This window comes from Meriones unguiculatus, chromosome 3 (genome assembly GCF_030254825.1).
Source record: "Meriones unguiculatus strain TT.TT164.6M chromosome 3, Bangor_MerUng_6.1, whole genome shotgun sequence".
Taxonomy (NCBI): domain Eukaryota; kingdom Metazoa; phylum Chordata; class Mammalia; order Rodentia; family Muridae; genus Meriones; species Meriones unguiculatus.
The window spans coordinates 137845801-137872642 of NC_083351.1; the positions used below are offsets into that span (position 1 = coordinate 137845801).

Sequence of the window (26842 nt, forward strand, 5' to 3'; positions counted from 1 at the left end):
AACAGCTTTATTCATAATAGCCAGAATCTGAAAATAACTTAGATGTCCCTCAACCGAAGAATGAATACAGAAAATGTGACACATTTACACAACAGAATACTACTCAGCTATTAAAAACAATGATGTCATGAAATTTGCAGGCAAATGGATGGAACTAGAAAAGGTCATCCTGAGTGAGGTAACCCAGACCCAGAAAGATAAAACTTATATCACTTATAAGTGGATGTTAGCCATAACGTACAGGATAACCATGCTGCAATCTATGGACCCAGTGAAGTCAAGGAGGAGGAGGGAGGATGCTTGAATGTCACTGAGAAATGGAAATAGATTAGACATTAGGGAATGGGAGGAGGGAGGGGACTGGGTGGGGAAAGGGGTGGAGATGGGAGCAAGGAGGAATGAGGTGGGGGTGGAGGAGAGAGGACTGAGACAGACAACTGGATTTGGGTTCCACATCTGGACAGCCTAGAAACCTATGACAATGGAAACTCCCAGGACTCTATTAGGGTGACCCTCGCTAGCTAAGACTTTAAGCAATGGTGACTATGGAGCCAACTGGCCATCTCCTGTAACCAGGCAAGACTTTCAGTGGAGGATTGGAGCACCAATCCAGACACAAGACCTAACACCCACAACTGGTTCTGCCTGCAAGATGTGCAGGGGTAGAGGTGGAGCAGAATTTGAGGGAAGGGCCAGCCAATGAGTGGCCCAGCTTGAGTCCCGTACCAAGAGAGGGAGCCCAGCCCTGACAGTATTAATGATATTCTCTGCTTGCAGACAGGAGTCTGACAGAACTGTCATTACAGAGGCTTTACCCAGCAGCTGATGAAAACTGAGGCAGAGACACACAGCCAAACATTAAGTGGAGCTTGGGAGCTCCGTGGAAGAGGGGGATGAAGGAGTGAAAGGGCAGAGGGGTCAAGGACACCACAAGGAAACCTTCAAAATCAACTATCCTGGGCCCGTGGGGGCTCACAGAGACTGAACCACCAAGCAGAGAGCTTGCAGGGGATGGACTGTGCAGCTGGGGCTTCTTGTGGGACGCTAAAGCAGGAGCAGGGCTCTGGCTACACTCCCTGCCTTTGGATCCCTTTCCCCCAACTGGGCTGCTGTGTCTAGCCTCAGTAGAAGACATGCCTTGTTTTATGGCAACTTGATTAGCCAAGGCTGCTTGGTGTCTAATGAGAGCCACCACACCCCTTTCCTGAGGAGGAAACGAAAGCTTTTGAATGCCTTAATAAAAAGATACATATTTAGATGATTATGTATATTCAGAGCCTGGTATTGTCACGGGCACACAAATGAAGGCAAGGACTCCTTCTTTCCCTGGATCTATCAAGAGCAGGTAGTTGAGCAGTAAGTTGTGGGGCCCATGAGCCTCTCCTGTACCCATTCCAAAGAGATAGCTATGTATCTTTACATACTATATAATTATGATACTATATATAATTATAAATACTATAATTAACACATGTACTATATAATAACACACATGCTTTCTGAGGTGGGCCCAGAATGACAGGAAGTGGAAGCTGTCCGGGAACCCTGTGGCCCTTGGAGGCACTGCAGAGACCACCCTTCAGGGCGTCCCTGGAAACCCTGTCCCCACAGTGCTGAGTAAGGGGGGTTACCGCTCAGCCCTCAGCACGGCTACCACCCCACTCCCCTCCAGGGCTCTGGGAACAGCGCGAACAGAAGGCAGGAGAGAGACTCCCAAATGTGTCTTCTGGCCGGCACAGCCACCGTAGCCACCGGCTCCCACCTGCACAGGCCTTCCCCGGGTTTGCACAGGGCCAGGGCCAGCGACAGCCCGGAAGGGAAGCGGGGTGGCTCAGGGGCCTCGCACCCTCGCTGAACGAGTTGCTGAGGGTCGATTTAGGGAAAGAGGATTCCTTGCCTTCCTTCGGTTGTGTGCCCACGTGTGACAACACCAGGCTCCAGTGGATCGCAATCCAGCGGCCACACAGATGGCCCTGCTTCAACTAAATTGGTCACAAAACAAACCCAGAAGTTAGGAATTCTAGGAGAGAGGAAAGTAGGGAACGAGGAAAGTTGACAGGGGTGAGAGGGAGATGAGATAAAAAAGAAACACTTGTTGCTTGTACTTGCAGCTGTAGAGGGTGAATGTGTGGGTTTGCTTAGAGCAGGCACTGCAGCTCAGGAGGCATCAATTTATCAAGCATCGCTTCTTAAATACATACAATGGCTAGAGCTAAACCGGGAAGATGGGCAAGAAGGTTTGTAGTTATTAAACCGGTCTGTAGATTTTTTAAAACTCCCCAAGGAAAATGATCAGTATCACGTTTCTTCACGTGTTCATCCCTGCATAGGCGGGAAGCGTTTGGTCTCAGGAATCCTGCAGAACAGCAGCACGGAGTTGAGGGACAGTACGGGACAGGTTCCGGCCTGTTCGCACATCCTTACCAAGGCGGGCTGCCCTCTCTGTCCACCACACCCTCCCAGCCACACGGAATGAGGAATTATCCTAGCCACGCTGGGATTTCTGTTACTCCAGCTCCGCTATTGGTCCTCGCTGTGTAATTGGTCCTTTCCCTGTATTCCAGCTATGCATTCTGGGAAAGAGACTCCAAACCGAAGCCACTCTCCAGGTTTCCTCTAGCGGCAACAATGAAAATCACGGGAAAGTGAAATTACCAGTGTCAGAATGTGCCCACAGTGGTGTCAGCGTTGAAGGCTTGGGTTTGGGTTATAATCCTCCAAAAACAGTTAAACGCTTGTTTACATTTATGCGAACTCTGAAATTTAAACTATAATTACACAACTTATAACAATACAAACATCACATCAACTGAATCGACTGCGTGAGGACAGCAAGGCAGGAAATGCCATATGTAATGAAAAATGAAGGGAGAGAAATTGTCCTGGCCTAGCGTCTGGGCTCGCTCAACATGTCTTCCAGCCTCCCAGGGTGCAGTGCGCCTCCACAGCCAACACGCGGCCTGAGGCAGGTCCTCGGAGCGGGCCTCAGCGGCGAGGCATGAGCGCGGCTCGCTGGCTCCCTTCCACTCTTGACGACGTCCAGCCACATGCTGTCTATGCGCTCTAACTCTCCTCGGTAGAGCTGCTTCATCACCGCCAGCTCCTTCTTAACCGAGCGTTCCCGGATGTTGGCTTCGGCGATGGCAGATTGGATCCTTCTCATTTCGAGTTCCATCGCGGCGAGGGAGGAGGCCCTGGGAGTCTCCTGGACCCACACCCGGTGTTCTTCAGCTGCTGCCTCTCCCTAAAGCAAGCGGAAGCGCTGTGTTACTTAAAAATCAGAATCCGACCACCCGTTCTGTGTAGGGCACTCTTGTGTCACACCAGTACCTCAGAGGACAATTTAAATGCGTGAAAAAGCATTCCGTAGTTCTGAGTATTTGGAATCGATAACAACTATCACAGGGTTTGTGTTTACAGGGGCTGGAGAGCACTTTCTGCTGTTCTTGAGGACCATTTAGATCCCAGCACGTGGTCAGGCAGCTCACAAATCCCAGTGAAACACAGGAGACTCAGACTCAAGAGAAATGAAGAAACAAAATACTTCTCTTTTGCTTGGATTAATAGTAACCAAAACAGTTTTCATATGTGTATGTAGACATTATACATATTTTATACATGTGTGTATATGCATATTTATATTTATAGTTACATTATATGCATATTTATATAAGAGAGACAGGGAGAAAGAGAGAGGTAAACGTGAGTGAGGCCACTGGACCTTAAAAGTTCTCTGTGGAAGTACTCAGATACAAATAGGAAAATTTTCTCTCTGGGGGAAAAAAAGAAGGAAGAAGAGGTGAAAGGAGAAGAAAGCACCAAGAGGATTCAGCAAAGAGCTCTGGAGAATCATCCCCAGACTCAAGGCTGATATCTCATGGAAGTCTCAGAAGCCGCCTTTGTGTCTCCCATTTTCCATAGAGGAATTTTAATTCAGCAACATGGCTGCTCTGGCAAGGGATCATGTCCAAAAACCTTCTAGGTCTCTGTGATCTGGCTAGAATGCAGACACACTCCGCCGGACTACAATATGATCTGGCTGGAATACAGACACACCCTTAGTACACACGTCTAATCTCAAACAATGAAGGTAGGGTTAGTTCTAGAAAGAAGTAGCCATGCTTGAATGTGACCTCTAATTGAGAGGAAGACACAGTGATGAATCAGAGAAAGATCTGACAGAATGAGTCAGAGATAGGATATGTCCAACTCTCATGAGAACAGGACAGAAACAGAAGCTACTTAAGAGCAGCACAGGAGAGAGAAGAGAATTTTTATTATTACAGTTTATTCACTATGTATCCCAGCTGTGGCCCCTCCCTTGTCCGCTCTCAATCTCACCCTCCCTCCCTCCCTCTTCTCCTCCTATGCCCCTTCCCCGTCCACTGATAGGGGAGGACCTTCTCCCCTTCCTATCCCTGACCCTAGCTTATCAGATCTCATCAGGACTGGCTGCTTGTCTTTTTCTGTAGCTGGTAAGGCTGCTCCCCCATCGGGGGGAGGTGGTCAAAGAGCTGGCCAATGAGTTCATGTCAGAGACAGTCCCTGTACCTCTTACTAGGGAACCCACTTGGAGGCTGAGAAGACTGATACTCAAACCAAGGACTATGCATGGAGAAGAGAATTTTTTACTAAGAGTTTTGTTTTTGTTTTTAAACTGGGACAGTTTTACAGAGACAGGTTGCAGAGAGAATGAGATAGAAACAGGTGAAGGCAAAAGTGAGCCAGAGAATGAGAAGGAGCCAGAAGATTTAAATATATTGCCAGAATTAGTTTGAAGCCAAGCAGGGCAATTCAGTCAGGAGTCAAGAGAAGCCAGCTTGAATCAGTCAGCGTTTAAGCCAGATCAGCTTAGTTGAACCAACCAAAGAATGTTCAGAAAGAGCAAGAAAGGCTTAGGAAAGGCTCTCATCTCATCCCCTCATCCAAGGAAATAAAAACATTTATATATTTTGTCTGTTGTTGAGACCTGGTCTTTTTTTGGAATAAGTATAGCCATATTTGTTTCAGGCCCACCAGCCACATCATCTCAACATGTTGCTGACATAAAAAAAAAAAAAATCTCTGTACAAGGTCTGATTGACCAAAAACTGTGCTTATGTTCAGCATACTCTTTGGCCTAGTTGTTACTAGAAATTCCCCAACCATAAGCACAGCTCCACAACTGCCAGACACACTTTCAAGATTAGCTAGAACTGCTTGTTAACAAAGTAACTTGAGTCAGAGCTGACCACCCTGTTTCACCATCTGCCCTCTGTATGAGCTAATTGTGGTTTTTGCGTTTATAAACTGACTGTGGAAAATGTCAAAGTCACAGTTAAGCACCTGAGTTCCTTTCTGTGTCTCTGGTCATGGCCAGTCTTCAGGTTGGGGGTGTTGTGTTCAATAAACCATCCATATCTGACAGACTGGCATCTGAGCGTTTGGGGCAGCCATTCTTGTACTGTAACACACGGAGAGAGAGCCCACTGAGATTGCCTGCTACTCTAGACCACCCCTCAGTTTGATGGATGAATGCCGGCAAAGCAGGCGCTCCTCCATAAGGAAGTAAGCTTTCTTTTCTTGGCTTCTTGATGTTTTTTTGTTTGTGTGTGTGTTTCTTGGTTTGGTTTTGGTACGGTCTAGACCTTGGTAACTCAGGAAGAGCATGGACACAGCCATGCTCTTTCTAGTCGGAGAAGGAAGATGTTTACTTCTTAACTTGTTTTAGTTCATTACAAAGATTTTCAGACAAAAGCAGCTAAATTGGGACAGCAAAAATAAATAAGCTGTCTCTTTCCTTGGAGCCTGGCACTTGCAGCTGGGAGTCTCCTGCGTGGGTCAGGCTGGCAGCAAGCTCAGGGCTGCCTGATCCATGCACGCTTGCTCCTAAAGGGTCACCAACAGCTTTTCAGTTTCTCTGGTAAAAAAAAGCTGATGGCTAGTCCTCTGTGCCCATGAGAACTAGATTTAGCTGAACAGGCTTGACTGGTTCCAAATTATATGCTCTGAGCTCTGCTGCTGAATGCTGTGATTTGAGCTCCTGCAATCCCAGAAGCCTCTAACATGGTGAGTGCAGGGTCGTTACCCACAGTGGGGAGGAAGAGATAGCTAAGCAATGAAATTAAAGGTGTGTGCTAGGGCTCAACCACACCAAACAAGAAACAGGTTTACAGTTCACAGTCTCAGGGTTCACAATGAGATGAAATATTCTGCAACAGCAGGTACTAAAATTGTCAATATGGGAGATGTAAGCCATTGCAGAAAAAGAGCAGTATATATTGTCTTTGGACAGGCCATCCTTTCAGTCATTCAGAGAAGGGCTAATAGCATGACAAAGGGATTCCAAGCAACTTTCAACACCAAATTAGAAAACTCTCTCAGAATTCAGCCCTGGGACTCTTTCTTACCCTTGAGGACTCTAAGCCACAGAACTAGCCCTGGTGTTCCAGTGTGGGCCGGGGACACTGCTACCCAAGTGACATTCCAGTAGGGGAGTTCCAGCTGCCTTCCCCACCAAAGTGGTAGCCAGGGACAACAACACCATCTCAAACAACTAGACGTCACCTCAGCCCCGTTGGCCTCAAGCTGTGCCCCAATCTCAGCATAGAGACAAACTGCTCCCCAAAGTTTTCCCAACCCACAGATTCAGGAAGGAAACACATCCCTGGAGCCACCAAATCGGGAAATTTCACAGGAAAGGGGGAAGATGGGTTTGAAAGAGACTCAGTAAGACAGCCACACAAGCACGGAAGTTATGGCTCCTTGAGGAGGAACCTAGGAAACAGGGCGCTGAGCAAACCCCATCAGGCAATGCTGGTGAGAAGACACAGCACCTGGGAGAGCACAGTAGGACCACACAGGAGGTTCTGCAGGGCGCCCTCCTGCTGCAAACTCTTATGGTGCCCAGTGTGTCTCAGAACGCCCCCTCAAACTGGGGGCTATGGGAAAGAGGGAAGATGAGGCTGCCTAACCACACCAGCAGCTACTGAAGTCTGTGGTTTGAGCACCTACATTTCACTACAACCTTAACTCTAACCTCATGATGTCCTGCTTTTGAATGTTAGTGGTCTCTCCGTGTGGTAGAGCTAGCCACAGCCGGTTTCAAGGTGAGAAAAGCAATCCTGTGCCCTTCTAGTGAAAAAAACGTGTGTTTCCCTGATGTGTGTAATACTATAGTCCAATCTTGTTGGCTGTTGGTTTTCAGACATTTTTTCCTCCAGGGTTAAGTGATTTTGATCCCCAAATGGGTTACAGCTTACCTCAGGGTTTAGCGTGACAACTGGAACGCTCATTTCAGTTTGATTGACTTTTGGAACTTCTCGAAAACTATGTCCTCTGCCTTCACACCCATGTCCTTCCTTTGGATACATATTAAAGATCTTCTTTATTCTGCAAGGAGGCAAAGGACAAGAGAGAGGGCTATTATTTTAAAGAGTAAATACCTAGCAATTGTTTAAATAAACTTTATGCTCTATCATATGTAGAAAACATCTGTGGTCACAGTCCTGTCTCAAAATGACTTAACTTGAAACCATTTGGATTAAATCATTAAATCACATTGATGTCTTAGCTGGGGTTACTACTGCCGTGATAGTGCACCATGAACAAAAGCAACCCGGGAAGCAAACAGGTTTCTTTGCATGTGTATCTTAAATTGCAGTCCATCAAGGGAAGTCAGGGCAGGAACCTCAAGGCAGGAGCTGATGCTGAGGCCATGGAGAGGGTTGCTTCCTGGCTTGCTCAGCCTGCCTTCTTAGAGAGCCCAGGACCACCAGCCCAGGGTGCTCCTCCCCCATCAATCACTAAGACAATGCCCCACAGGCTTGCCTACTGCCTGATCTGATGGAGGCATTTTCTCTATTGAGGTTCTGCCCTCTCAGATGACTTCAGCCTGTGGCAAGTTGACACAAACTTATCCAGACCAGGGGCTTAGGAACTCCCACCTGGAGTGAGGAGTTATTGGAAACAGTGGCTGCTGGGGAAGGAAGAATGGGTCTTATTTGGGGATGTGGCCCTGGAAAGGCCGGCTTACCCCAGTTAGACGGGTCTACACCCCTCCCACCCAGGCAGTACTGACAGACTTGGCCTGTGCTTTTAACAAGCACATAAAGTTCGGAGGAAAGTGGGCGGAACGGGAGGAGAGGGGTAGGGAGATCTCACCAAAACACTCAACGTGTACATGCAAAATTCTTAAACAAAAAATTTAATGAAATAATAAAAATCACTTTTGTGTGATATAATTGTAGTATGCCTCCTCTTTTCTGTACTAGTTACCAGTGATGAAATTCACGTGCTAAAACTTGTCTGGCTTTTATTTTGAATGAAGTTATCATTAAGATAAAGCAAAGGTGACGAATGATAAAATCTATGGAAATAAAAATTCAAGGTACATGCAGCGGAGTACAGTCGGCATTACTCTCATGGTTTAAAACTTATTACAGTGTAAATGCAACTTTCTGACATTCAGAGGGTTGGGGCTGCATTCTGCATATCTGAAGTCCACATTACAATGCATGTGAACTTTCCCTGTGAATTTATGTTCAGGTTTTCATGAAATCAAAGTCATGGCAAGCGACAACTGAAGAGATCTGAGCGGGCTTACTCAGTCAGCTCTCTCTGTAGCTCCTTAGTCCTCCTTGCCTCTCGATGCAAAGCACAGAGCAGGGACCGTGCTGACTTGCCCTCTTCTTTCCTCACTGTCTTCTTATTTTCGGACTTCAGAAAGAAGTTAGGACAAAGTTGTTTAAGTAAGAAGACCTCTTCCTTAAAACACTTCAGGGCTCCTGTAACCCCACTCACGCCTGTTTCTAACACCTAGTGCGGGTGTGGAATGTAAGAAAGCTCATCTGTGTCCATCTGTTTACAAGTATTAACACAGTGGTGTGCAGTGTCTATGGGAAATGAGAGCTCAGGGTAGTTTTTTTAGTTGTAAACTTTCTCTTTCCCTCACGCACATTATCGCGACCTTGTCTTACTAAGGAGACTCAAACTAGATAACTCGGTAGTTCACCCAGCACTGAGGGACTCCAGGAAGTTAAACCCAGAGGTGCGATTATGCAACTCACCGAGGACTGAGGCTTCTTCATGGAGTCACAGCTGGCCTCCGGGCCTCCGTGGGGCTGAGACACACTTCCCTGTGGCTCCACGACGCTGCTTGTGAGAGGTGGCACTTGAGGGCACTCAGGGTGGGGCTCCACAAGAGCCACCACTGCGGAGGTGCTCCGCCACAACTCCAGATTTGCACATGACTGCTCTAGATGCTTGCCAGTCCTGCACAGGTTTACAAAGTGTAAACACTGAGTATGTCCCATGTTCCCCCAAATGGCTGCAAAGTTCTAACATGATGTGAGCCTTAAAGAATGATGCCGTGTGCCAACACTGAAGCTGTGACAGGATGCCGTGTAAACTATAGGATTAGGAAGGTTCTAAACACAGCAAGGCTTGGAAGGACATCTCTATAATCCTGATGCTTAGGGAGCTAAGACAGTAGTTTTGTGAGTTCAAGGCCAGGCTGGGCTATGCGCTATGTCTCAAGACACAAGAAGCAAACGAAAAAATGGTATGTCTATTTCCAGGGAAATTTTAAACCAACTAGTGAATCAACCAATATGGGACAGATTAATGATATGTGGCTTCTCTGCTAAAACTATGGTCTATGGAAGAAATCTACTTTGATTTTTTTAACATGTCTCTAAAGATTTATGTTTTTAAAGGGTAATTCTGTAAGGCAATAGCATACTTGATAATTCTAATAATTCTATTGCATATGAACATATTAAAATATTGTGCTGTACTACTAAAATACATTCAATCAGTAAAAGCTAAGAATATCTGAGCTGGGCATGGTGGCCTTTAATTCCAGCACATGGGAGGCAGAGGCAAGTGGGAGGATCTCTGAGTTCTAAGCCAGCTTGGTCTGCTATGCAAGTTCCAAGACAGCCAGGGCTACACAGAAAAACCCTGACTCAAAAAAAACAAAAACAAAAAACCAGAAAGGAGTATTTATGATGACGGCTAATCCTGGGTCTCAGCTTGACGAGATCTGGAATTAACTCCAACTCAAGTTTCCGGGAACTCCTGTGAGAGATTTTCTTGAAAATATCATGTAATGCACAAAGATCTGCTCTGAATGTGGGTGCAGCCATGACCAAAGGACCTGAAAGACAGACTTCTCTTTTTGCCTGCTTCCCCTCACCTTTGCTGCAAGTGCATCTAACTTGCTGCTGCAGCTCCCTTTCACCAATATTAGCACTAACTTCTCTGGGCTTCCAGCAGAGACTGGAGACCAGCAGCTCTCCAGGAACAGTGCTTCTGGGACTGCTGAACGTCAGCCTCATGGACTGAGCGGAATGCAGATTCTCAGGCTCTTCGATGTGAGGCTGCCATTGCTGAACTACCCAGACTGCAGTCTGTAAGTCAACCTAAGAAATCCCCTGTGCGCCTGTGTCTTCTTTTTCATTTTTTTCTTCTTTTCTCTTTTTCCATTCTTCCAAACCCTGGAGGCTGGCCTGGTTTATATTATGTCAAATGTGTATTTAGTTTATTAATTTTCTTACTTTATTACTGTATTAAATTATACAGAGAGGTCACATGGCTCTACCCTCTCAGTACAGCCTGCTGTTAACGGTATATTCAGCCCACTTTCCCCTTTGCCTTAACTACTCCCATTCCCATCTACTCTACTTCCTGTCTAACTTGACGTGAGACTAGTCATGTGGTCCTGCTGTAACTGCCCACCTTTTCTTTCCCCCTCCTTTCCACAGATTCTTGCATATTAACACACAGTGCTATCTGGGTCCCTCGACTCCCTAAGCAAATCTGTTAACAGGTGCCTGTTTTGTAGGCCCCTGCAGAGTGGGCTGATGACTGGGTAGCCACTGCTGCCGACAGTATTCAACCATACGGGGAGGCCAAATGCTGGGGCCTGGAACACCAGTCCAGCACACAAACACAACTGTACCACAACCTAGATTCTCCTGGACACTGCAAACAAAATCACTGAAAGAAGAGGGGCAACCTGAATTAAAAGAACAGGAAAAACAACTCTTTACAAGACATCTAACTCCAAAAGGGCAGATCCCAGGGCAAAAACACAACAGGAGAAACCAAGATGGCTCATTTCCTCTGAAAATTACCAGTCTGGGCTACAAAGAAGGGCCAGAGATTAGAAGTACTTTTTGCTTTTCCAGGAGACCCAGGGTTCAGTTCCCAGCACCCACAGGGCAGTTTACAGCAATTTGTAACTCCAGTTCCAGGGATCCAATGCTCTGGCCTCCATGAGCAACAGGCCTGCATCTGATGTACATACATGCACTCAGACAAAACCCTTATGTGCATAAACAGTAAAAATACATTTAAAAAATTACTAATTTCATAGCAATGACACCCCCCACTAAAATTGATGTAGATAAAATTCCAAAAGCAGAATTCAAAAGAATGATTATAAATATGGCAAAAAAAAATCCCTTAAAGTAGACTCAGATATTTTCTGAGAACATAGACAGTTGAATGATACTAAAATATAATTAGATAATTATATATAAACAGCGGAAAAAAACCAAACTGAAATGGAAGGGAAGGACACAATAGATCACAGACTATTTTCCAACAGTGGAAAATAAAGTACCAGGATATGATAATTCAGACCAGGTCTTGATATAATTTGTTATGTATAAACTGAATGTATAAGAATATGAAAGATCCAGGAAAAGGCAACACCCATGACATATTTGCAGGTAAGGAGGAGAAGAATTTTATGAAAAGAGCATAGAAAATCATTTTTAAAAATTATAGAAGAAAATATCTCAAATCTAAGAGAAGAGATACAAAAGGCACACAAGACATCCAGATATCCAGACACAAAACATATCCAGATTCAAATGGCACACAGGATGCCAAACATAATCAGAAAATAAATTTCACACATCAAATTATGGTTAAAGCACTAAATGTACAGAACAAAAAAGATAAACTGAAATCTGCAAAAGAGAAGACCCGAGTCACATACAAAGGCAGGACCACCAAAGTAACGGCTGAGTTTTTATTTCAAACCATGAGAGAAAGACTTGAACTGATACCTTTCAAACCCTGAAAGATCCCAATTGTCAGGCTAATATGTCCAGAAAAACTGTCTGTCATGACTGAAGGTGAAAGAAAAACTTTCCATGATAAAAGCAGGCTAAAAGAACTTATGACCACCAAGCCAGCCCTACAGAGGAAAAGGAAAGCCCTACAGTGGGAAAGGAAGACAAGCACACTCAAGAGATTGTAAGTGAAGAAGAAAACTGGTGAGACAAAGCAAGCACGAGGGTGGAGAAAGCCCCCAAAAGTACAAAATCACAAGAAGCAATTCAGACCTGTGCTGCTTATGTGCGTCTTATGTCAACTTGACACAAACGAGAGCTAGGGAACCTTACTTGAGAACCTTAATTAAGAAAATGTCTCCATAAGATCCAGCTGTACTCCTCCTGCTCCTCCTCCTCCTCTTCTTTTCTTCATCTTCTCCTTCTTTGGTATTCTTTTTACTTATTCACTTTATATCTCAGTTGTAGCCCGTACCTCCTCTCCTCCCAGCCCCTTCCCTCTGTCCATTCCTTATCCCTCTTTTTCCCCCCGGATCCCTCAGAAAAGGGGAGACCCCTCCAGAAAACCCACCCCAGCACACCCAGTCTCATCAGGACTGTGTACTTCCTCTTTCGCAGTGTCCTGGCAAGGCAGCCACTCCAGGGTGAAGTGATCAAAAGGCATGCAACAGAGACCATGTCAGAGACAGCCCCATCCCCTTTCTGTGTCGAGGGTTTAAGTCCAGCCCATGCCTGCTTCTTGTTTGGTGCTTCAGTCTCGGCCAGCAGTTGGACTGTTGGTCTTCTTGTGAAGCTCCTGTCCCTTCCAGGTCATTCTGTCCCTCCCACTTTTCTACAAGGTTCCCTCTGCTCCACCAATGTTTGGCTATGAGCCTCTGTTTCTATTTGGAGCCATAGCTGGGCTAGGCCTCTCAGAGAACAGCCAAGCCAGGCTCCCATCTGCAGGCACAGGAGAGTGTCATTAATAGTGTCAAGGGATGGCTCTCTCCCCTGGAGTGGGCCTCAGGCTGGGCCAGGCACCAGTTGCATAGTCCCTTGATCTCTGCTCTGTCTTAATCAGGGTAAATTCTGGGTGGAAGTTTTTGCAGGTGGGTTGTCTTCTCTTCAGCAGAAGTCCTGTCTGGTTAGAGGGTGGCCTCTTCAGTCTCCATGACCCAATTGAAAATGGGATACAGAGCTAAACAGAGAATTCTCAACAGAGAAATCTCAAATGGCCGAGAAGCACTTAAGGAAATGCTGGACATCCTCAGTCATGAGAGAAATGCAAATAAAAATGACAGACAAGATTTCACCTTACACCCATGAGAATGGGTGCAAAGATAAAAAACTCAAGTGGTAACACATGCTGGAGAGGATATGGAGAAAGGGGAACTCCTCCATTGCTGGTGGGAGTACAAATTTATACAGCCACTTTGGAATTCAGTCTGGCAGATTCTCAGAAAATTGGGTGTAGCTCTACCTCAAGACCTAGCTATACCCAAAAGATGCTCCACCATTCAACAAGGACGCTTGGCTCATCTATGTTCATAGCAGCTTTATTCATAATAGCCAGAATCTGGAAACAACCCAGATGTCCTTCAACTGAAGAATGGATACAGAAATTGTGGTATATTTACACAATGGAATACTATTCAGCCATTAAAAATAGGCATTTTCTTAATTAGTAATTGATGAAGGGGGCTCCACCCATTACTGGTGGTGCCATCACTGGGCTGGTGGTCCTGGGTTCTACAAGAAAGCAGGCTGAGCAGGCTAGGGGGAACAAGCCAGTAAGCAGCGCCCTCCATGGCCTCTGCTTCAGCTCCTGCCTCCAGGTTCCTGCCCTCTTTGAGTTCCTGTCCTGACTTCCTTTGATGGTGAAGAGAAATATAGAAGTGCAAGCTGAATAAACTCTTCTTTTCCCACTTGTTTTTTGGTTATGGTGTTTTGTTACAGCAATAGACACCTTTCAATAATAATTCTGAGTATCAATGGTCTCAATTCACCCACCAACAGACACAAACTAGATGACCAGGTAAAAAACACAATCCTCATTTTCAATGCCTCTGAGAAACATGCTTTACCATCAAAGATATACACTATCATAGGGTTCTTTCTGTATTCAAAACACAGGAAACCAGGAAACATGTGTTGCTATTCTAATATTGAACAAAACAGACTTCAAACCACATCTGGTCAGAAGAGATAGAGGGGTAATGTTACTTCAATTTGATTCAGAGAATAAAATTTTTCAGCCAAGAGAAAATTATATTTATAAATACAAACACGCCAGAAAGAGGCAGATCACATTTTGTAAAGCAAGCATTCCCAACTACTACCCCAACAGAGTAACAGTATTGACATCAATTCTTACAGTTCACAGATCATCTGTACAAAAAGTGAATAAAGAAACAGGAATTAAATGACAACATAGGCAAAATCGACCTAAAAGATATCTATAGCACATTCCACCCAAACGCCAAAAATAGACATTTTCCTCAGCAGCTCATGGAGCTTTCTCTAAAAATAAGTCACACATTAGGACACAAAGCAAGTCTCAACAAAAGTAAGAAGACTGAAACACTGTCTCACTTTCTACCTGATCATGATGACCTAAAGCTATAAATCAACATCATGGGAAACTACAGAAAAATATAGAAAATACACAAACTCATGTAGATTAAGCAATGCACTATTGAATTATGAATGAGTCATTGAAGAAGCCAAGAAGAAAACCTTAAAGATCCTAGAATTAAATGAAAATGACAGCACAATGTGCCCGAATTTGGGATACAATGAAGGCAGTCTTAGGAAGGAAGTTTATAGCTCTAAGTGACTACAATTTAAAAATCTGGGATCTTAAGTAGACAACTGGAAGACAAACATTAAGGAATTGAAAAGAGATTACATCAGTCCCCTAGAGCAGCAGGCTAAGGGAAATAACTAAGATCAAGACAAAAAACAGTGAAGTCGAAATAAGCCAAAAACAGTAAAAAGAATCAATTAAACAAAGACCTGGGTCTATGAAAATATTAACAGAATTAATAAACATTTAATCAAGTTAACCAAAAGAAATAAAGAATAAATCTTTAGAGATGAAGGGAAATGATTGCAATAGACACAGAGGAAACTCAGAGAATCATGAGGACCTAGTTTTAAAAAATTATATTCTACTAAATTGGAAAGTTCTGAAAGAACTGTATGATTTTCTAGATGTATTTGACCTACCACAGTTAAACCAAGATAAAATAAATGTTAAAAATACAAAACCACCAATGAGATAGAAGCAGAATTTTAAAGACTCCCATGCACAGCTGGAGAGATGGCTCTGTGGTTAAAGCCACTTGTTCTGACAGAGGGCCTTGGTTCAGTTCCCAGCATGCACTCACAATTGTCACTCCAGTTCCTGACACACTCTCTGTAGGTACCAGGTACACATAGGCTGTGCATACATACATGCTGGAAAAACACTCAGACACATGAAACTGAAAACAAACTGTAAACTATCTCCCTGCCAAAAGCCCAGGGCCAGATGGATTTCAGTACAGAATTCTACCAGACCTTTAAAGAACTAGCTCCAATACCCCTCTTTTTTTTTTTTTTTTTTTTTTCATAAAGGAAGAAACACTCCCAAATCTTTCTTAGGAAGCCAGACAGCCAAGCTAGATAAAGACTCAACGAAAGAGGAGAATGATAGGCCAGTCTCATCATGATCAAGCAGGCCTCACTCCAGGGATGCAGAGATGCATGTGAAAATCAATAAATGCGATTTAGCACATAGATATATCCAAGGACAGAAGCTGCATGACCACCTTATTAGGTCTATTAAAGGTCTTTCATAAAAATCCAACATCTCTTCATGATAAAATCCTGGAGAGACTAGGGATGAAGAAAGCATATGGGGAAATGATAAAGGCTAATTAAGTATGGAAAACCAGTAGCTGTAGTCACAGCGGGGGGGGGAAAACCTGAAGCGCTTCCCTTAGAGCAGAATGAGGTGAGGCTGTGGTCTCTCCTTTTGCCTCTCCTGTTCAGTAGTGTAGATTAGACAGACAAGGCCCAGGAGGACCAAGGCAAACTCTTCTGGGCATGACGGGATGGCAGCTGTCCTGAGCACAGAGGCGTCCGCAGAACACGCCGGTTACCACCCCGGCTTGGCTGGGGGGAGCCTCGCAAGAGCCTCCCCCCCCCAACAGGAGCGTTGACAGTTGCGTCTTCTGAGAGAGCATCAGTTCTCTCTAAGCCCGTGGTCCCCGGGAGGTGGGCCAGTCCTCCAGCGGACGGCCCCGGACCCAGCAGACGTGGGCACAGCTCAGTGGGCTATAGTTAAAAACAGGAAAAAAAATTAAAAAAAGAGCCGAATCCAGGGATGATGGCAAAGGCGGGTTGGCAAACGGGTTGGGAGAAGCTAGGATTGGAAACGGAAGGTGAATGTGACCAAAATACCCTGTACACACCAATGAAAGCCTCAGGGCCTCAATAGGAATGTTTAAATGTTTTAAATCCCTCACAGACACCAGCAGGTACTCGCTTCTGTACATCGCTCCCTTGACGAGGAAGAAACTGTTTTTGGCGCTGAGGAGGAATTCTGAGTCTGCGCGAGGCCGGGATGGACAGAGATGAGAGACTGATAGACAGAAGCAGCCCAGGCAGCGGGCTCTAAACCGGCTGCCAGGCGGCCTGCCCGTCCCGCACCCGACAGGGAGTCATGGCAACCAACAGGCCCTTCCCTCCAGCTCAGGGTTGGTCCTGTCATGCCATCCAGCAGCGCTTGCTGGGGGGGAGAGGGGGAGGTCGCAGAAGGGCAGTGACCCTGCTGTGCCCTCACAGCGATGCTCAGATCTCAGGAAGTGCCCTGGGAGCACTGGACAGCTTGGCTCTAAGTTACAATCTTCCCAAAGCAGCTAATCTTTTCATATTTACGTTTGTGAAAACACAAACAATCGAGTTATAACCACTGTGTTAACTAAGACAAACACTTACCTAAAAGCCAATAGTGAACCTCGGGAGAATACTGAAGTAGAAAACAGACGTAGAGCAAAAAAAAGGGGGTAAGATGCGTCCTGAACTAACATTTGGAAGGAAGTTCATCTGCCAGCATGGCTCCCAGAACTACAGCGTCCACCCAGCTGTCATAATCTACAAATCTGGGAACCCAGCTCACTGACAACTGTGCTTTAATGACAGGCGCTGAGCTGAGTTTGGTCTCAGAGTCTTTCTCTCTCACTTACCTGTTTGAAAGAAGTGAGAGTAAGGCGTTGTTGTCTCTCAGTTCTTTTAGATAGAGTTCTTTGTATTTTTTCACTTCCATTTTGCACAAGTCGTCTTGCATTCTCATTTTAGAGAGCTCGGAGGCGCACTTCATCAGCTCCGGGGGACTCCACGACGGGGCAGCATCCTCCCTCGGCTTCCCTGGATCTTCCTGTGATGCCTCCTCCTAAGTCGGAACGCAAGTGACTACTGCAAACTTCAATTTCTTCAGTTTACACCCATGACTCAGCAGCTGTAAGTATGCCAGAAATGGAATCTGCATTTTGAAAAGGGACACTCTGGGGTAAATGAGGTGACCAGCAAAAGGTATTAAGTGGAGGCCGGATGGGAACTGATGTTTGGAGAAACAGGAAAAATGGATAATGACGTGTGTACGTGAAAACGTCACACTGTTTCTTTGCATGCCAGTAAAATAATAATTCAATAAAGAAAAACACTGGAGTTCAAAATATTTTTCCTCAGTATCAACTATTAAATATAGCTAGTAAACATTTGTGATTCATTCATTGCGCATGCATGATGGTGTGTGTGTGTGTGTGTGTGTGTGTGTGTGTGTGTGGTTTCTGAGGGTCTGGAGTGCTGTGCTTTGGAAGCCTACCTTGGCACAAGCTAGTCAAACTGCATCATGTTCTCAGCCATAAATCACCTTGTGTTTGCTCTGGTGTCATTTCATAATTCCAAAAATAATAAAATCAATTCAGAAATTTTAATCACAAACACTGTAACTAAAAAGGAGCTAAAAAGTTTCTGGAGAGAGGGAATCGCTGTCTTTAGTTATTAACCCACTAGGCTCCATTTCATGCTCACAAGGATGGGCCTGGTTACTCTCTCGGGCTCACAGAGCAAGTGAACAGACAGCAATGTGCGAAGAAGACTTACAGGGAGGAAGAAGAGTGGACGGGTGGGGAGTGACGGGTGTGACAGCAGTTGGTGTGCATACACAAGTGAGAAACTATAAAAACAATTTTGAAAATTAAGAAGAATAAGGGAGATATAGTATACCTTCATTAACTAATGTGCTCCGTTTCTGTAAAGCCAAGGGACCGTCGCCTCTACTAATAAGTAGTAACAACGTGACTAAAGGAAATGTTTTTATCAGTGAGCCTCTCTGTGCTGGATAACACAGCCCTGTGGGACACTGCCGGAGAAAGACCACCTCTTCCACACTAGTGACATAACGAAAATGATGAGACCCACTTACCGCGTGGATTCCTGCCCCAATTAGCTTTTCTCCGAGTTCTTCCATTTCTCTCGCTTGTTCTTCAAGAGTGGCAATTAGGTTGGAGTTTTCAAGTTCAATCCTAAATATTTTAAAGGAATTATTCTCACAGATGAATCTTTTTGAACACTACACAATTTCCAAATAATTGTCTTAAAATAATTTAGCAGATGCTTAGAAAAACAAGCTATTTGATAGATGTGTTATTTTTCTAGCAGTGTTCTGTGGCTAGTTGTGAAGTTTAGGGACAGTGTGAATAAATTCTTTGTCTTTTTTTTTTTTTTTTTTTTTTTTTTTTTGTGGTGCTTGAGAAGGAAACCAGGGCCTTACACAGGCAAACATTCTGCCCTTCACAATTATGTAACGCGAGCCAAGTGGCTGGAAGCAGAAGTTTCACCGTGGCCTTACACACATGCGTGCACCTCGGCTCACGTGGAATCGAATGCTCAGCCTGCCTGCTGCACAAACACGCCCGCAGGCTCTCAAGCTGCGGGCAGTGATACCTCTGAATCCTCCAGCACATCTTCTCAGCAGCTTTCATCGTCACTAGTGCTTCTTGCAACTAGAACAAAGAACAGGGGAAAGTTACAGTTAGACCCGGGTGTGAGCTTGTCCACAGAAGCACAGACCGACCCTTCTTCTGCATGCTGTGTGCAGTCGCTGCCTGCTCAGCTCAAGAGCTGCCAGGCCTATCCACAGGATCTGGCAGACGCTGCCTGGCTTTCTCCAGAAATGTTTATGACCCCACCACTAATGTTGAAACACATCATTAGTTGTAAATTATATTTTATCAGGTACTCAAGTTGACACAATTAGTACAACAGGAAGAGGAAATTCCACGAGGTAATAAGCATTCATGTTTTTGACCTCTGGCAATCACTCACTGACGCTATAACGTGAGAACCCATGGCAGTGATGATAAAAATGAACACCTCAGATCGTGTCTTAGTCACTGTTTGGTTGCTGTGAGGAGACATCATGACCAAGGCAACTCTTATAAGAGGGAATATTTAGTTGGGGCCTTGCTCCCTTTCAGAGGGTGAATCCACTGTCATCACGGTGGGAACATGGCGGCAGGCATGAGACACTGGGCCTAGAATGAGCCTTTGGAACCTCCAAGCCCACTCCCAGTGACACACTTCCTTCAGCAAAAACACACCTCCTGATCCTTCTCGAACAGTGTACGCCCTAATGATGAAGCTTTGGAAGGTGTGAATCGATGGGGCCGTTATCATTCAAACCACCCGCTGACCCACAGGATCATTTTCAGGGACAGTGTCAACACGGATGCCAGAATGCCTGGGCCTCCGCCTCACCCTGACATTGAGAGGTGTGCAAGTGAATGCTTTGTCTTGGTTTCTTTATGTGTGATGTGGAGATATTGGCAGAAATCACCACACCGGATTGCCAGGGATATTGTTGCCGGCATCAGTGTCAAGATTACATTTGATAGTCTCCTATGAGGCGCGATCCCTTTCTGAGGAGTCCTTGTCCTTAGTGAAAGCGGCAGCATACGGGGAATGAGCCACCTAATGCAGCCTTAATAGTTCTTAGAATGGGGCCTACAGTGCCGGTGTCGTGCAGCTGTTTTCTCTGGGTGGAAACCTCTCTTCCTGGAGGAGATGGAACCACAAGACCTCATGAAAACTACGAGGCTCCGGATGGCCGCAAAACTTACAGGACCCCCGGAGTCCCTCTGGGAGAACAAATGCTACCTGAGGGAGAGGAGCTCTCCCACAGAGCTGCTGTGCCTGTGCAGGAAGCGTTGGAGCTGTCATTGCGCTGGGGTGGGCTTTTCAGTGACTCGGCTGCCCAAGTGCCCCGTGCTTCTGCAGCGAGCCCCGAAACTCAGTGTGGGCTTCAGCCTGACTGGGGCAGCATTGCTCTTTGCTGTGTCATTGCTGCTCTCCTGCTGTGTATAGACAGGTAGTCACATCGCCAGAGAAAAGGCCACACAGCACCTGGACACTGCCCGCTTACACTAGCCCACGCCCTGCCCCCCAGCTCTTGGGGGGACTCAGCAGGCTGTGATCTTGTAGTGCAAACGGCTAAAGCCTCTGCTGGAGTCTACAGCGCAGTCCCGGGTTGTCTGTCAGTCTGTCCCAGCAACTGTTAGTGAGGCGGCTTTGCCACCCCTACATCCCACGAGTAGGTTAGGGTGATATGGAAAGGTGTGTTTAAACAGCTACTGCAGGGGCCTTCCCACCAATTATAGCTGCAGTTTCCGGTTCTGGCTACTTAAGGGAGGAAGGTACATTCGTTCATTTTGAGGCAAACAGGAACATTTAATTAAATGATGTCCCCTATTCATTAAGTGCATTTGATTGTATATTAACCTTCTCACAACACTGAAAGTAATATATATTAAATAGTATATATTGAAAATAAAAATGTCACTATATGTTTGTCCTCAGGAAAAAGTATTGGTATAATACAGATTTTATCCTAAAACTTAAGCAAATGTGTTTTTAAGTTAAGAAAAAGCTTCATATCTCACCTGATATTCCTCCCAATTTATATTTAGATAATATTTTCTCCCATGCAGATTAAATCAGGGTAAAGCTGAAGGATAAACTGTTCTGAACAGACAACTCTGGATGGATTTCGGACAATCAGTCCAGGTAGGGAAGTTTTTGTGGCAGAGAAAATGGTGAGCCACTCATAGACAAAGGAGGTCATACTAGAAGATCCGGAAAAGCCAGAAAGAACAGCATGAGGAAGAGCCAGGAGCTCAGTTCACCAGAGGGCAGAACCCTCTGGCAGAGACAAGGGAGGCCCACAGGCCTGCTGGAGCAGAGGTGGCAGAATCGTCAGCAGGAGCTGAGCAGTGCCGCAAACTAGCCAACGCCTGTCAGCTGAGGAGCAGGTACGTGCTGTGTGTGTGTGTGTCTGTATGAGTTTGTGCGTCTGTGTCTGTATGTGTCTATGTATCTGTGTATGTGTCTGTGTGAGTTTGTGTGTCTGTGTGTGTCCATGTATCTGTGTCTGTGTATTTGTGTGTCTGTGTGTCTGTTTCCATGTGTGTCTGTGTGTGTATGTGTGTGTCTCTTCTGTGTATTGAGACAGGAACTCATATGTACAGCAGGCTGGCTTTCAGCTTGGGCCCATCTTCCTTTTCTTGACTCTGTGCTGGGATCGGAGATCTGAGCCTCCATGCCTAGCCATCCGAGGGATGCTACCCAGCCACATAAGGAAAGGAAGACGGGTCCCAAAAGCATCATGCTGCCTAAAAGGAGCAAGTTGAAAGGGCTGAAAAATTTATAACTATCCACAGGAAATGCTCAAAACATGGCAATCAAATCCACAATGTACGGATTGGTGATTTTCAAAGACTATGAAAGGTTGCAGGACATATATTATTCAGAGTCTAATTACTTGAATGACAGCTGAACTTATCAAAGAACAAAGGAAGTTCTTCAGTGGAGGCAGACTAAGTACTGGGAATTAACACACATTGCAGAACATTTAGCCAACATCACTGCAAACTGCAGAGCCAAGTAATCGTGTATGTTAGCCTAAAAGACACTAAACTCACACCCATCCTAGCGGCTGCCCTGGGCTTACGGTCCCTGCCGTCATTCAGAAAATATGTGCGAGCATCCACCATACGACACTATCTACCACAAACAAAACTCAAGAACCGATCCATGAACGTTGTCAGCCATTTGTAGGATGGGACGACATTTTGTTTAAGTCTAAATAAAAGTCACATGACACAAAGTGCTGTGGTCCGCCATGGAGCACACTATGCCATGGTCACACAGACAGCTGGACACGGAGCTGTGGTAGAGGACAAGGTCTGTGCAAAACACAGGACTGTGAGCATTTCACAGTGAAATTGCCGAGCGCATTATCTCAGGTTGTAATCCTGTCTCTAGGCAACACAGAACTGCTGTCAACGAAGGGAATGCTCTACGTTGATCAAATTAAAGTCAGAAATATGAGATTTTACCAAAGACTAGCCCACCTCACTCCACGTTTTTTCTTCCGTTTCTGCCCACGGACAGGTCCCGGGGTGTGGCACATCGAGTTTCTCAGAGCATCTCTGTCTTTCAGTTCTCGAGTTTTCCATGTTTCCAGGAGGCAGCTGAGCATTTGTCACAGTCTTCTCTTCTTGTGAGGCAAATCTGCAGTTAAAGATGCTTTTATTGGCACTCCATTCCTGGCCTACAGCTCTGTCTGCATCCCCGGAGGCCTGCTGCCACCCAGGAGGGGCACGTGGGACCCCATGTGCCCAGTCCCCCACCTGCTGGGTCCCCGTGGGCAAGCCTAGCCATAGTGAGCTCCGCTTGGCAGGCCACGGCTCTACCCCCATTCCCAGAGGCCTGCTGCTATCAAGCCACCAGGTGAGACCCTTCCCACCCAATTCCCTGATGCTGTGTCTTGCCTGCTGCTCTCTGCCTGGTGGTAGGATCCCCATGGCCTCTGCACCAGCCCCTGCTTCCAGGTTCTGGCCCTGTCAAGTCCCTGTCCTGACTCTCTTGGATGATGAACAGTGATGTGGAAGTATAAGCCAAATAAACCCTTCCCTCCCCAACTTGCTTTTGGTCACGGTGTTTCATCAACCAGTAGCAACCATACCACAGGTGGAGAGGGATGGAGAAGATCTGCAAAGGGTCAGGGAGTTTAATCTGATCAAAACACATTGTATAAGACTTGAATCTCTCAAATCACTAATAAAAGTGTTTTAAAAATAAGAAGTTCCTATACAGAGTATGAGAATAAAACTAACCAAGAAGGTAAAAGACTTCCACAAAAAAATCTTTAAGATACGGAATCCAGAAACTGAAGAAGAGACAAGATGATAGAAAGCTTTTCCAGACTCCTAGAATGACAGAATTAACATTGTGGGAATGGCTGTTCTACCAAAGGCAATCTACAGATCAATGCCATCTTCATCAAAAATCCAGAAACATTCTTCACAGACCAAGGGGGAAATTTCTAAAATTCATAAGGAAACACAAAAGACCATAGATAGCCAGAGCAATTCCTAGCAGAAAGAACAGCTGCCGGCTTTGCCCTCAAACTATACTGTAGAGCCATAGTGACAAATTATAATGATGTCAGCACAAAAACAGGTATGTAAGCTGTAGAAAACAGTAGAAGAGTAGACAGGAAAATCAGTGTGGAAGCTTCTCAAACACTGAAAATACAACACAGTCCAAGGCATCGACCCAAGGGGAGCCTACCACAAAGATGTCTGTCCATCCATGTTCACTGCCACTCTAGTCACAACAGTTAAAAAATGGAATCAAACCAGATGTACATTGACAGATGACTGACAATAGAAATGTTATATATGTAATAAAAATGAGCGATATGTATATGTATGTATATATATATATATATACAATAAAACATTATTCAGCCCTAAAGAAAAATGAAATTTGCAAGAAAATGAATGGGACTTGAAAATATTATGCTGAGGTAACCTAGAGTCAAGGAGACAAATATTGTATGTTCTACGTAGATCCTAGCCTCTAACTTTAGTTATGTAGATTTAGCTGGGAGGAATATATGGACAGGCAGGAAATGGGATGGGGTCCATGAAATAGGGAAGAAAAAGAGGCTTTAGAAAAGGGGGGTGGAAATGATACAAGAAAGCGGAAGAGAGAATACTGAAGGCCAGAGAGGCAGCAAGGAAGGGAAAGCAGGGGCAAGAGGAACAGAGGAAAGTGAGTCAAAATGAAATAAGTTACACACAGAAATCTGCTACCTTCTGAGCTAATTTTTAAAAATAAATTTTAAAGGAAGAAAGAAAACTTTAAAATGATGACTAAAATAGGACTCCTTGGAGTTAATTTAATTTAAATATAGTTTTTAGACTACTGTTGCCATGTGGAGGCACATAAAACCCACAAGAAAACAGCAAGTAATGTTGATGGTGCTCCTGGCAGCATTAATTAAAATGCAAAACCTGCACCATTGCATTAGCTCATTAGAAAGACCTACTGGTATCTATACAGCCATTAAGCTGTGATTTGGAAGAACACCTTTTACATTATCATAATTACTCATTGACAAACTGCTGTATTTTATTCCTAAGACTTTCACACTATAACAAACAAGGTTCCCCCAGAAGAGTCAAGTCAGCGATGACAAGACGACCCTCCATTTGAGCAGTACGGTGGGCCTGGCTCATTTCCTTAGCACTGCGGTACATGACATACTTGAAGTTGTGGGAATCATTTTTCCGCATCACTCTCTCCTGCAGTGACCCTGGCCTCGCATGTCTTCTTTCTGACGGCTCCTCTTGTGTGAGTTTAGAGTCCACGTTTTTATTTACTTCTGTAAATGGATCACGGTGACGTTCTTTGAGTTCCATTCCTCCTGCATTTCCAACAGGCTTTCAAAATCTGTATGAAGAAGAAAGTGTAATTTTAAAAATACATGTGTGCAGTCCAAGTCCATTTTCATAGTCACCAAGTCATAACTGAGTCAGTGTGTACCAAGCACCTAAGTCCTGAAGAGAAAGAGTTGGCCTATTTAGGGGCCACCTAAAGACATTTTGTCTAAGGATGCGATTTGGATTTGATTGTCACAGGAGTCTTGTTGAGTCTGTGGGGTTTTATTTTATTTTATATCAGGGACATACCACTTCACAGCCAATGGTCTCAACATGAGATCTCAAAATATTACAACTGAAAAGTCATGTTTAAAATCTTTCCTCCTGCTCTCAAAATAGAGAGTAGGGCCGGATTTGTTTTTGACTTTCCAGGACTGAGTTTTGCGTATCCTTACATGTTTGCTTGGGAAGTAGAATGTGACTGTGGCTATAACAGAAGCGTACAGTGTGGTACTGGATGACCTGATGGTGTGGGGTTACTCCAGAACCTTTCTCCAACCCTCCCCCAGAGGGAGCTGTACCCTTTCAAAGGGGTACCTGTACACTGGGCGAAGAAAACAGACTTTCCGGGGTCTGCTGGATACTGGTTCTGAATTGACACTGTTTCCGGGAGACCCCAGGAAATACTGTGGGTTCCAGTTAAGGTAGGGGCTTATGGAGGCCACGTCATTGATAAACTCCGGACTGAAATCTGACTCAAAGTAGGTCCACAAGGACCCTAAGCTCATCCTTTGCTCGCTTCACCAGCCCCATTAATACTTAGGCGTTGACAGAAATCGTACATTACTTGCCTGACTTGTGGAGTGAGGGCTATAATGGTTACTGAGGGCAAATAGAAGCCTTTAGAGTTGCCTTCTACCTCAGTGAAATTCTTAGGAGTCCAGTGGGGTGGGGACACGCAGACATTCCTTGTAAGCTGAAGGATACATTGCTGCTCCTGGCTCCTCCCACCACCAAGAAAGAAGCAACCTGTTTACTGGGCATTAGCGGAAACTGACAGTGGGCTATCAAGTTAACACGCAAGCTGAGCTTCCAGTCACGACCTGATGTTTTCTGACCTGTGCGGCCCTTAAACAGCACATGTCCAGCAGCAATCTATCGTCTGATGGAAACGGCAAGAATAGCGCCATGCCTGAGCGGCCCTGAAGGTTGCAGGAGAGCCACACTGAGAAGTCTGCCCAAATGCCTACAGCTTCTCCTCCTGTTACATGCTGACTGCCGCCAAGCATGCCCCTCAGGGAGTGCCCCCCACAACTGGCTGAGGAAGAAATGACTAGCGCCTGTGTCACTCATGTGTCTGAGTGTTAAGTAGGCACGGCCCACAAGTAGACAGCTGCAGAATCACAACCATTTTCTGGAACAACCCTGAAAGACACTGGTGCAGGGAAATCTTGTCAGTGAGCAGATCTTGGGACAGGATATGATCACACATTTTGTTTAGAAGAAGAAATGGCCAGGTATGCAGTTGTGCACTGACTCGTGGGCTGTAGCCAATGGACTGGCTGGATGGTTGGCTGGACAGACTTGGGAAGAACAGGGTGGAAAACTGGTGAGAAAGACAGCCCAGAAGCCTGTGGACAGAGCTCTCCAAAGGGGCGAAGGATGCGAAGGTTCTTGTGTCCCGTGTAAATGCTCATCAAAAGGCGACTTCAGCAGAGGAGGGGTTCAGTAATCAAGTGGACAGATGGCCTGCTCTGTGGACACTCGGCCTCTTTCCCCAGCCATCCCTGTCATTGCCCGATGTCCTGATGGACAAAGTGGCCATGATGGCAGAGGCAGAAGTTATTCACAGGGTCAACAACATGGACTGCCACTCACCAGGCTGAGCTGGCCACAGCTGCTGCAGAGTGCCAGATCTGCCAACAGCAGAGACGAGCGCTGAACCTCAGATATGACACCATTCCCCAGGGTGACAGCCAGCGACCTGGTGGCAGGCTGACTACAGTGGCTCACATCCTCCAT

General features: G+C 45.4%; 1 protein-coding gene across 1 annotated transcript; it reads right to left on the reverse strand.

Annotated features, from left to right (window-relative positions):
• On the reverse strand, positions 1-26842 carry Ankrd26 (ankyrin repeat domain containing 26). Its single transcript, XM_060378807.1, has 10 exons — positions 26699-26842; positions 25939-26022; positions 22502-22732; positions 19038-19096; positions 18517-18616; positions 17276-17481; positions 9048-9252; positions 8585-8697; positions 7242-7371; positions 1-3244 (listed from the first exon to the last, which is right to left on the reverse strand). Exons 1-10 carry the CDS (start codon positions 26840-26842, stop codon positions 2888-2890), a joined length of 1629 nt encoding a protein of 542 aa, XP_060234790.1. The 3' UTR covers positions 1-2887.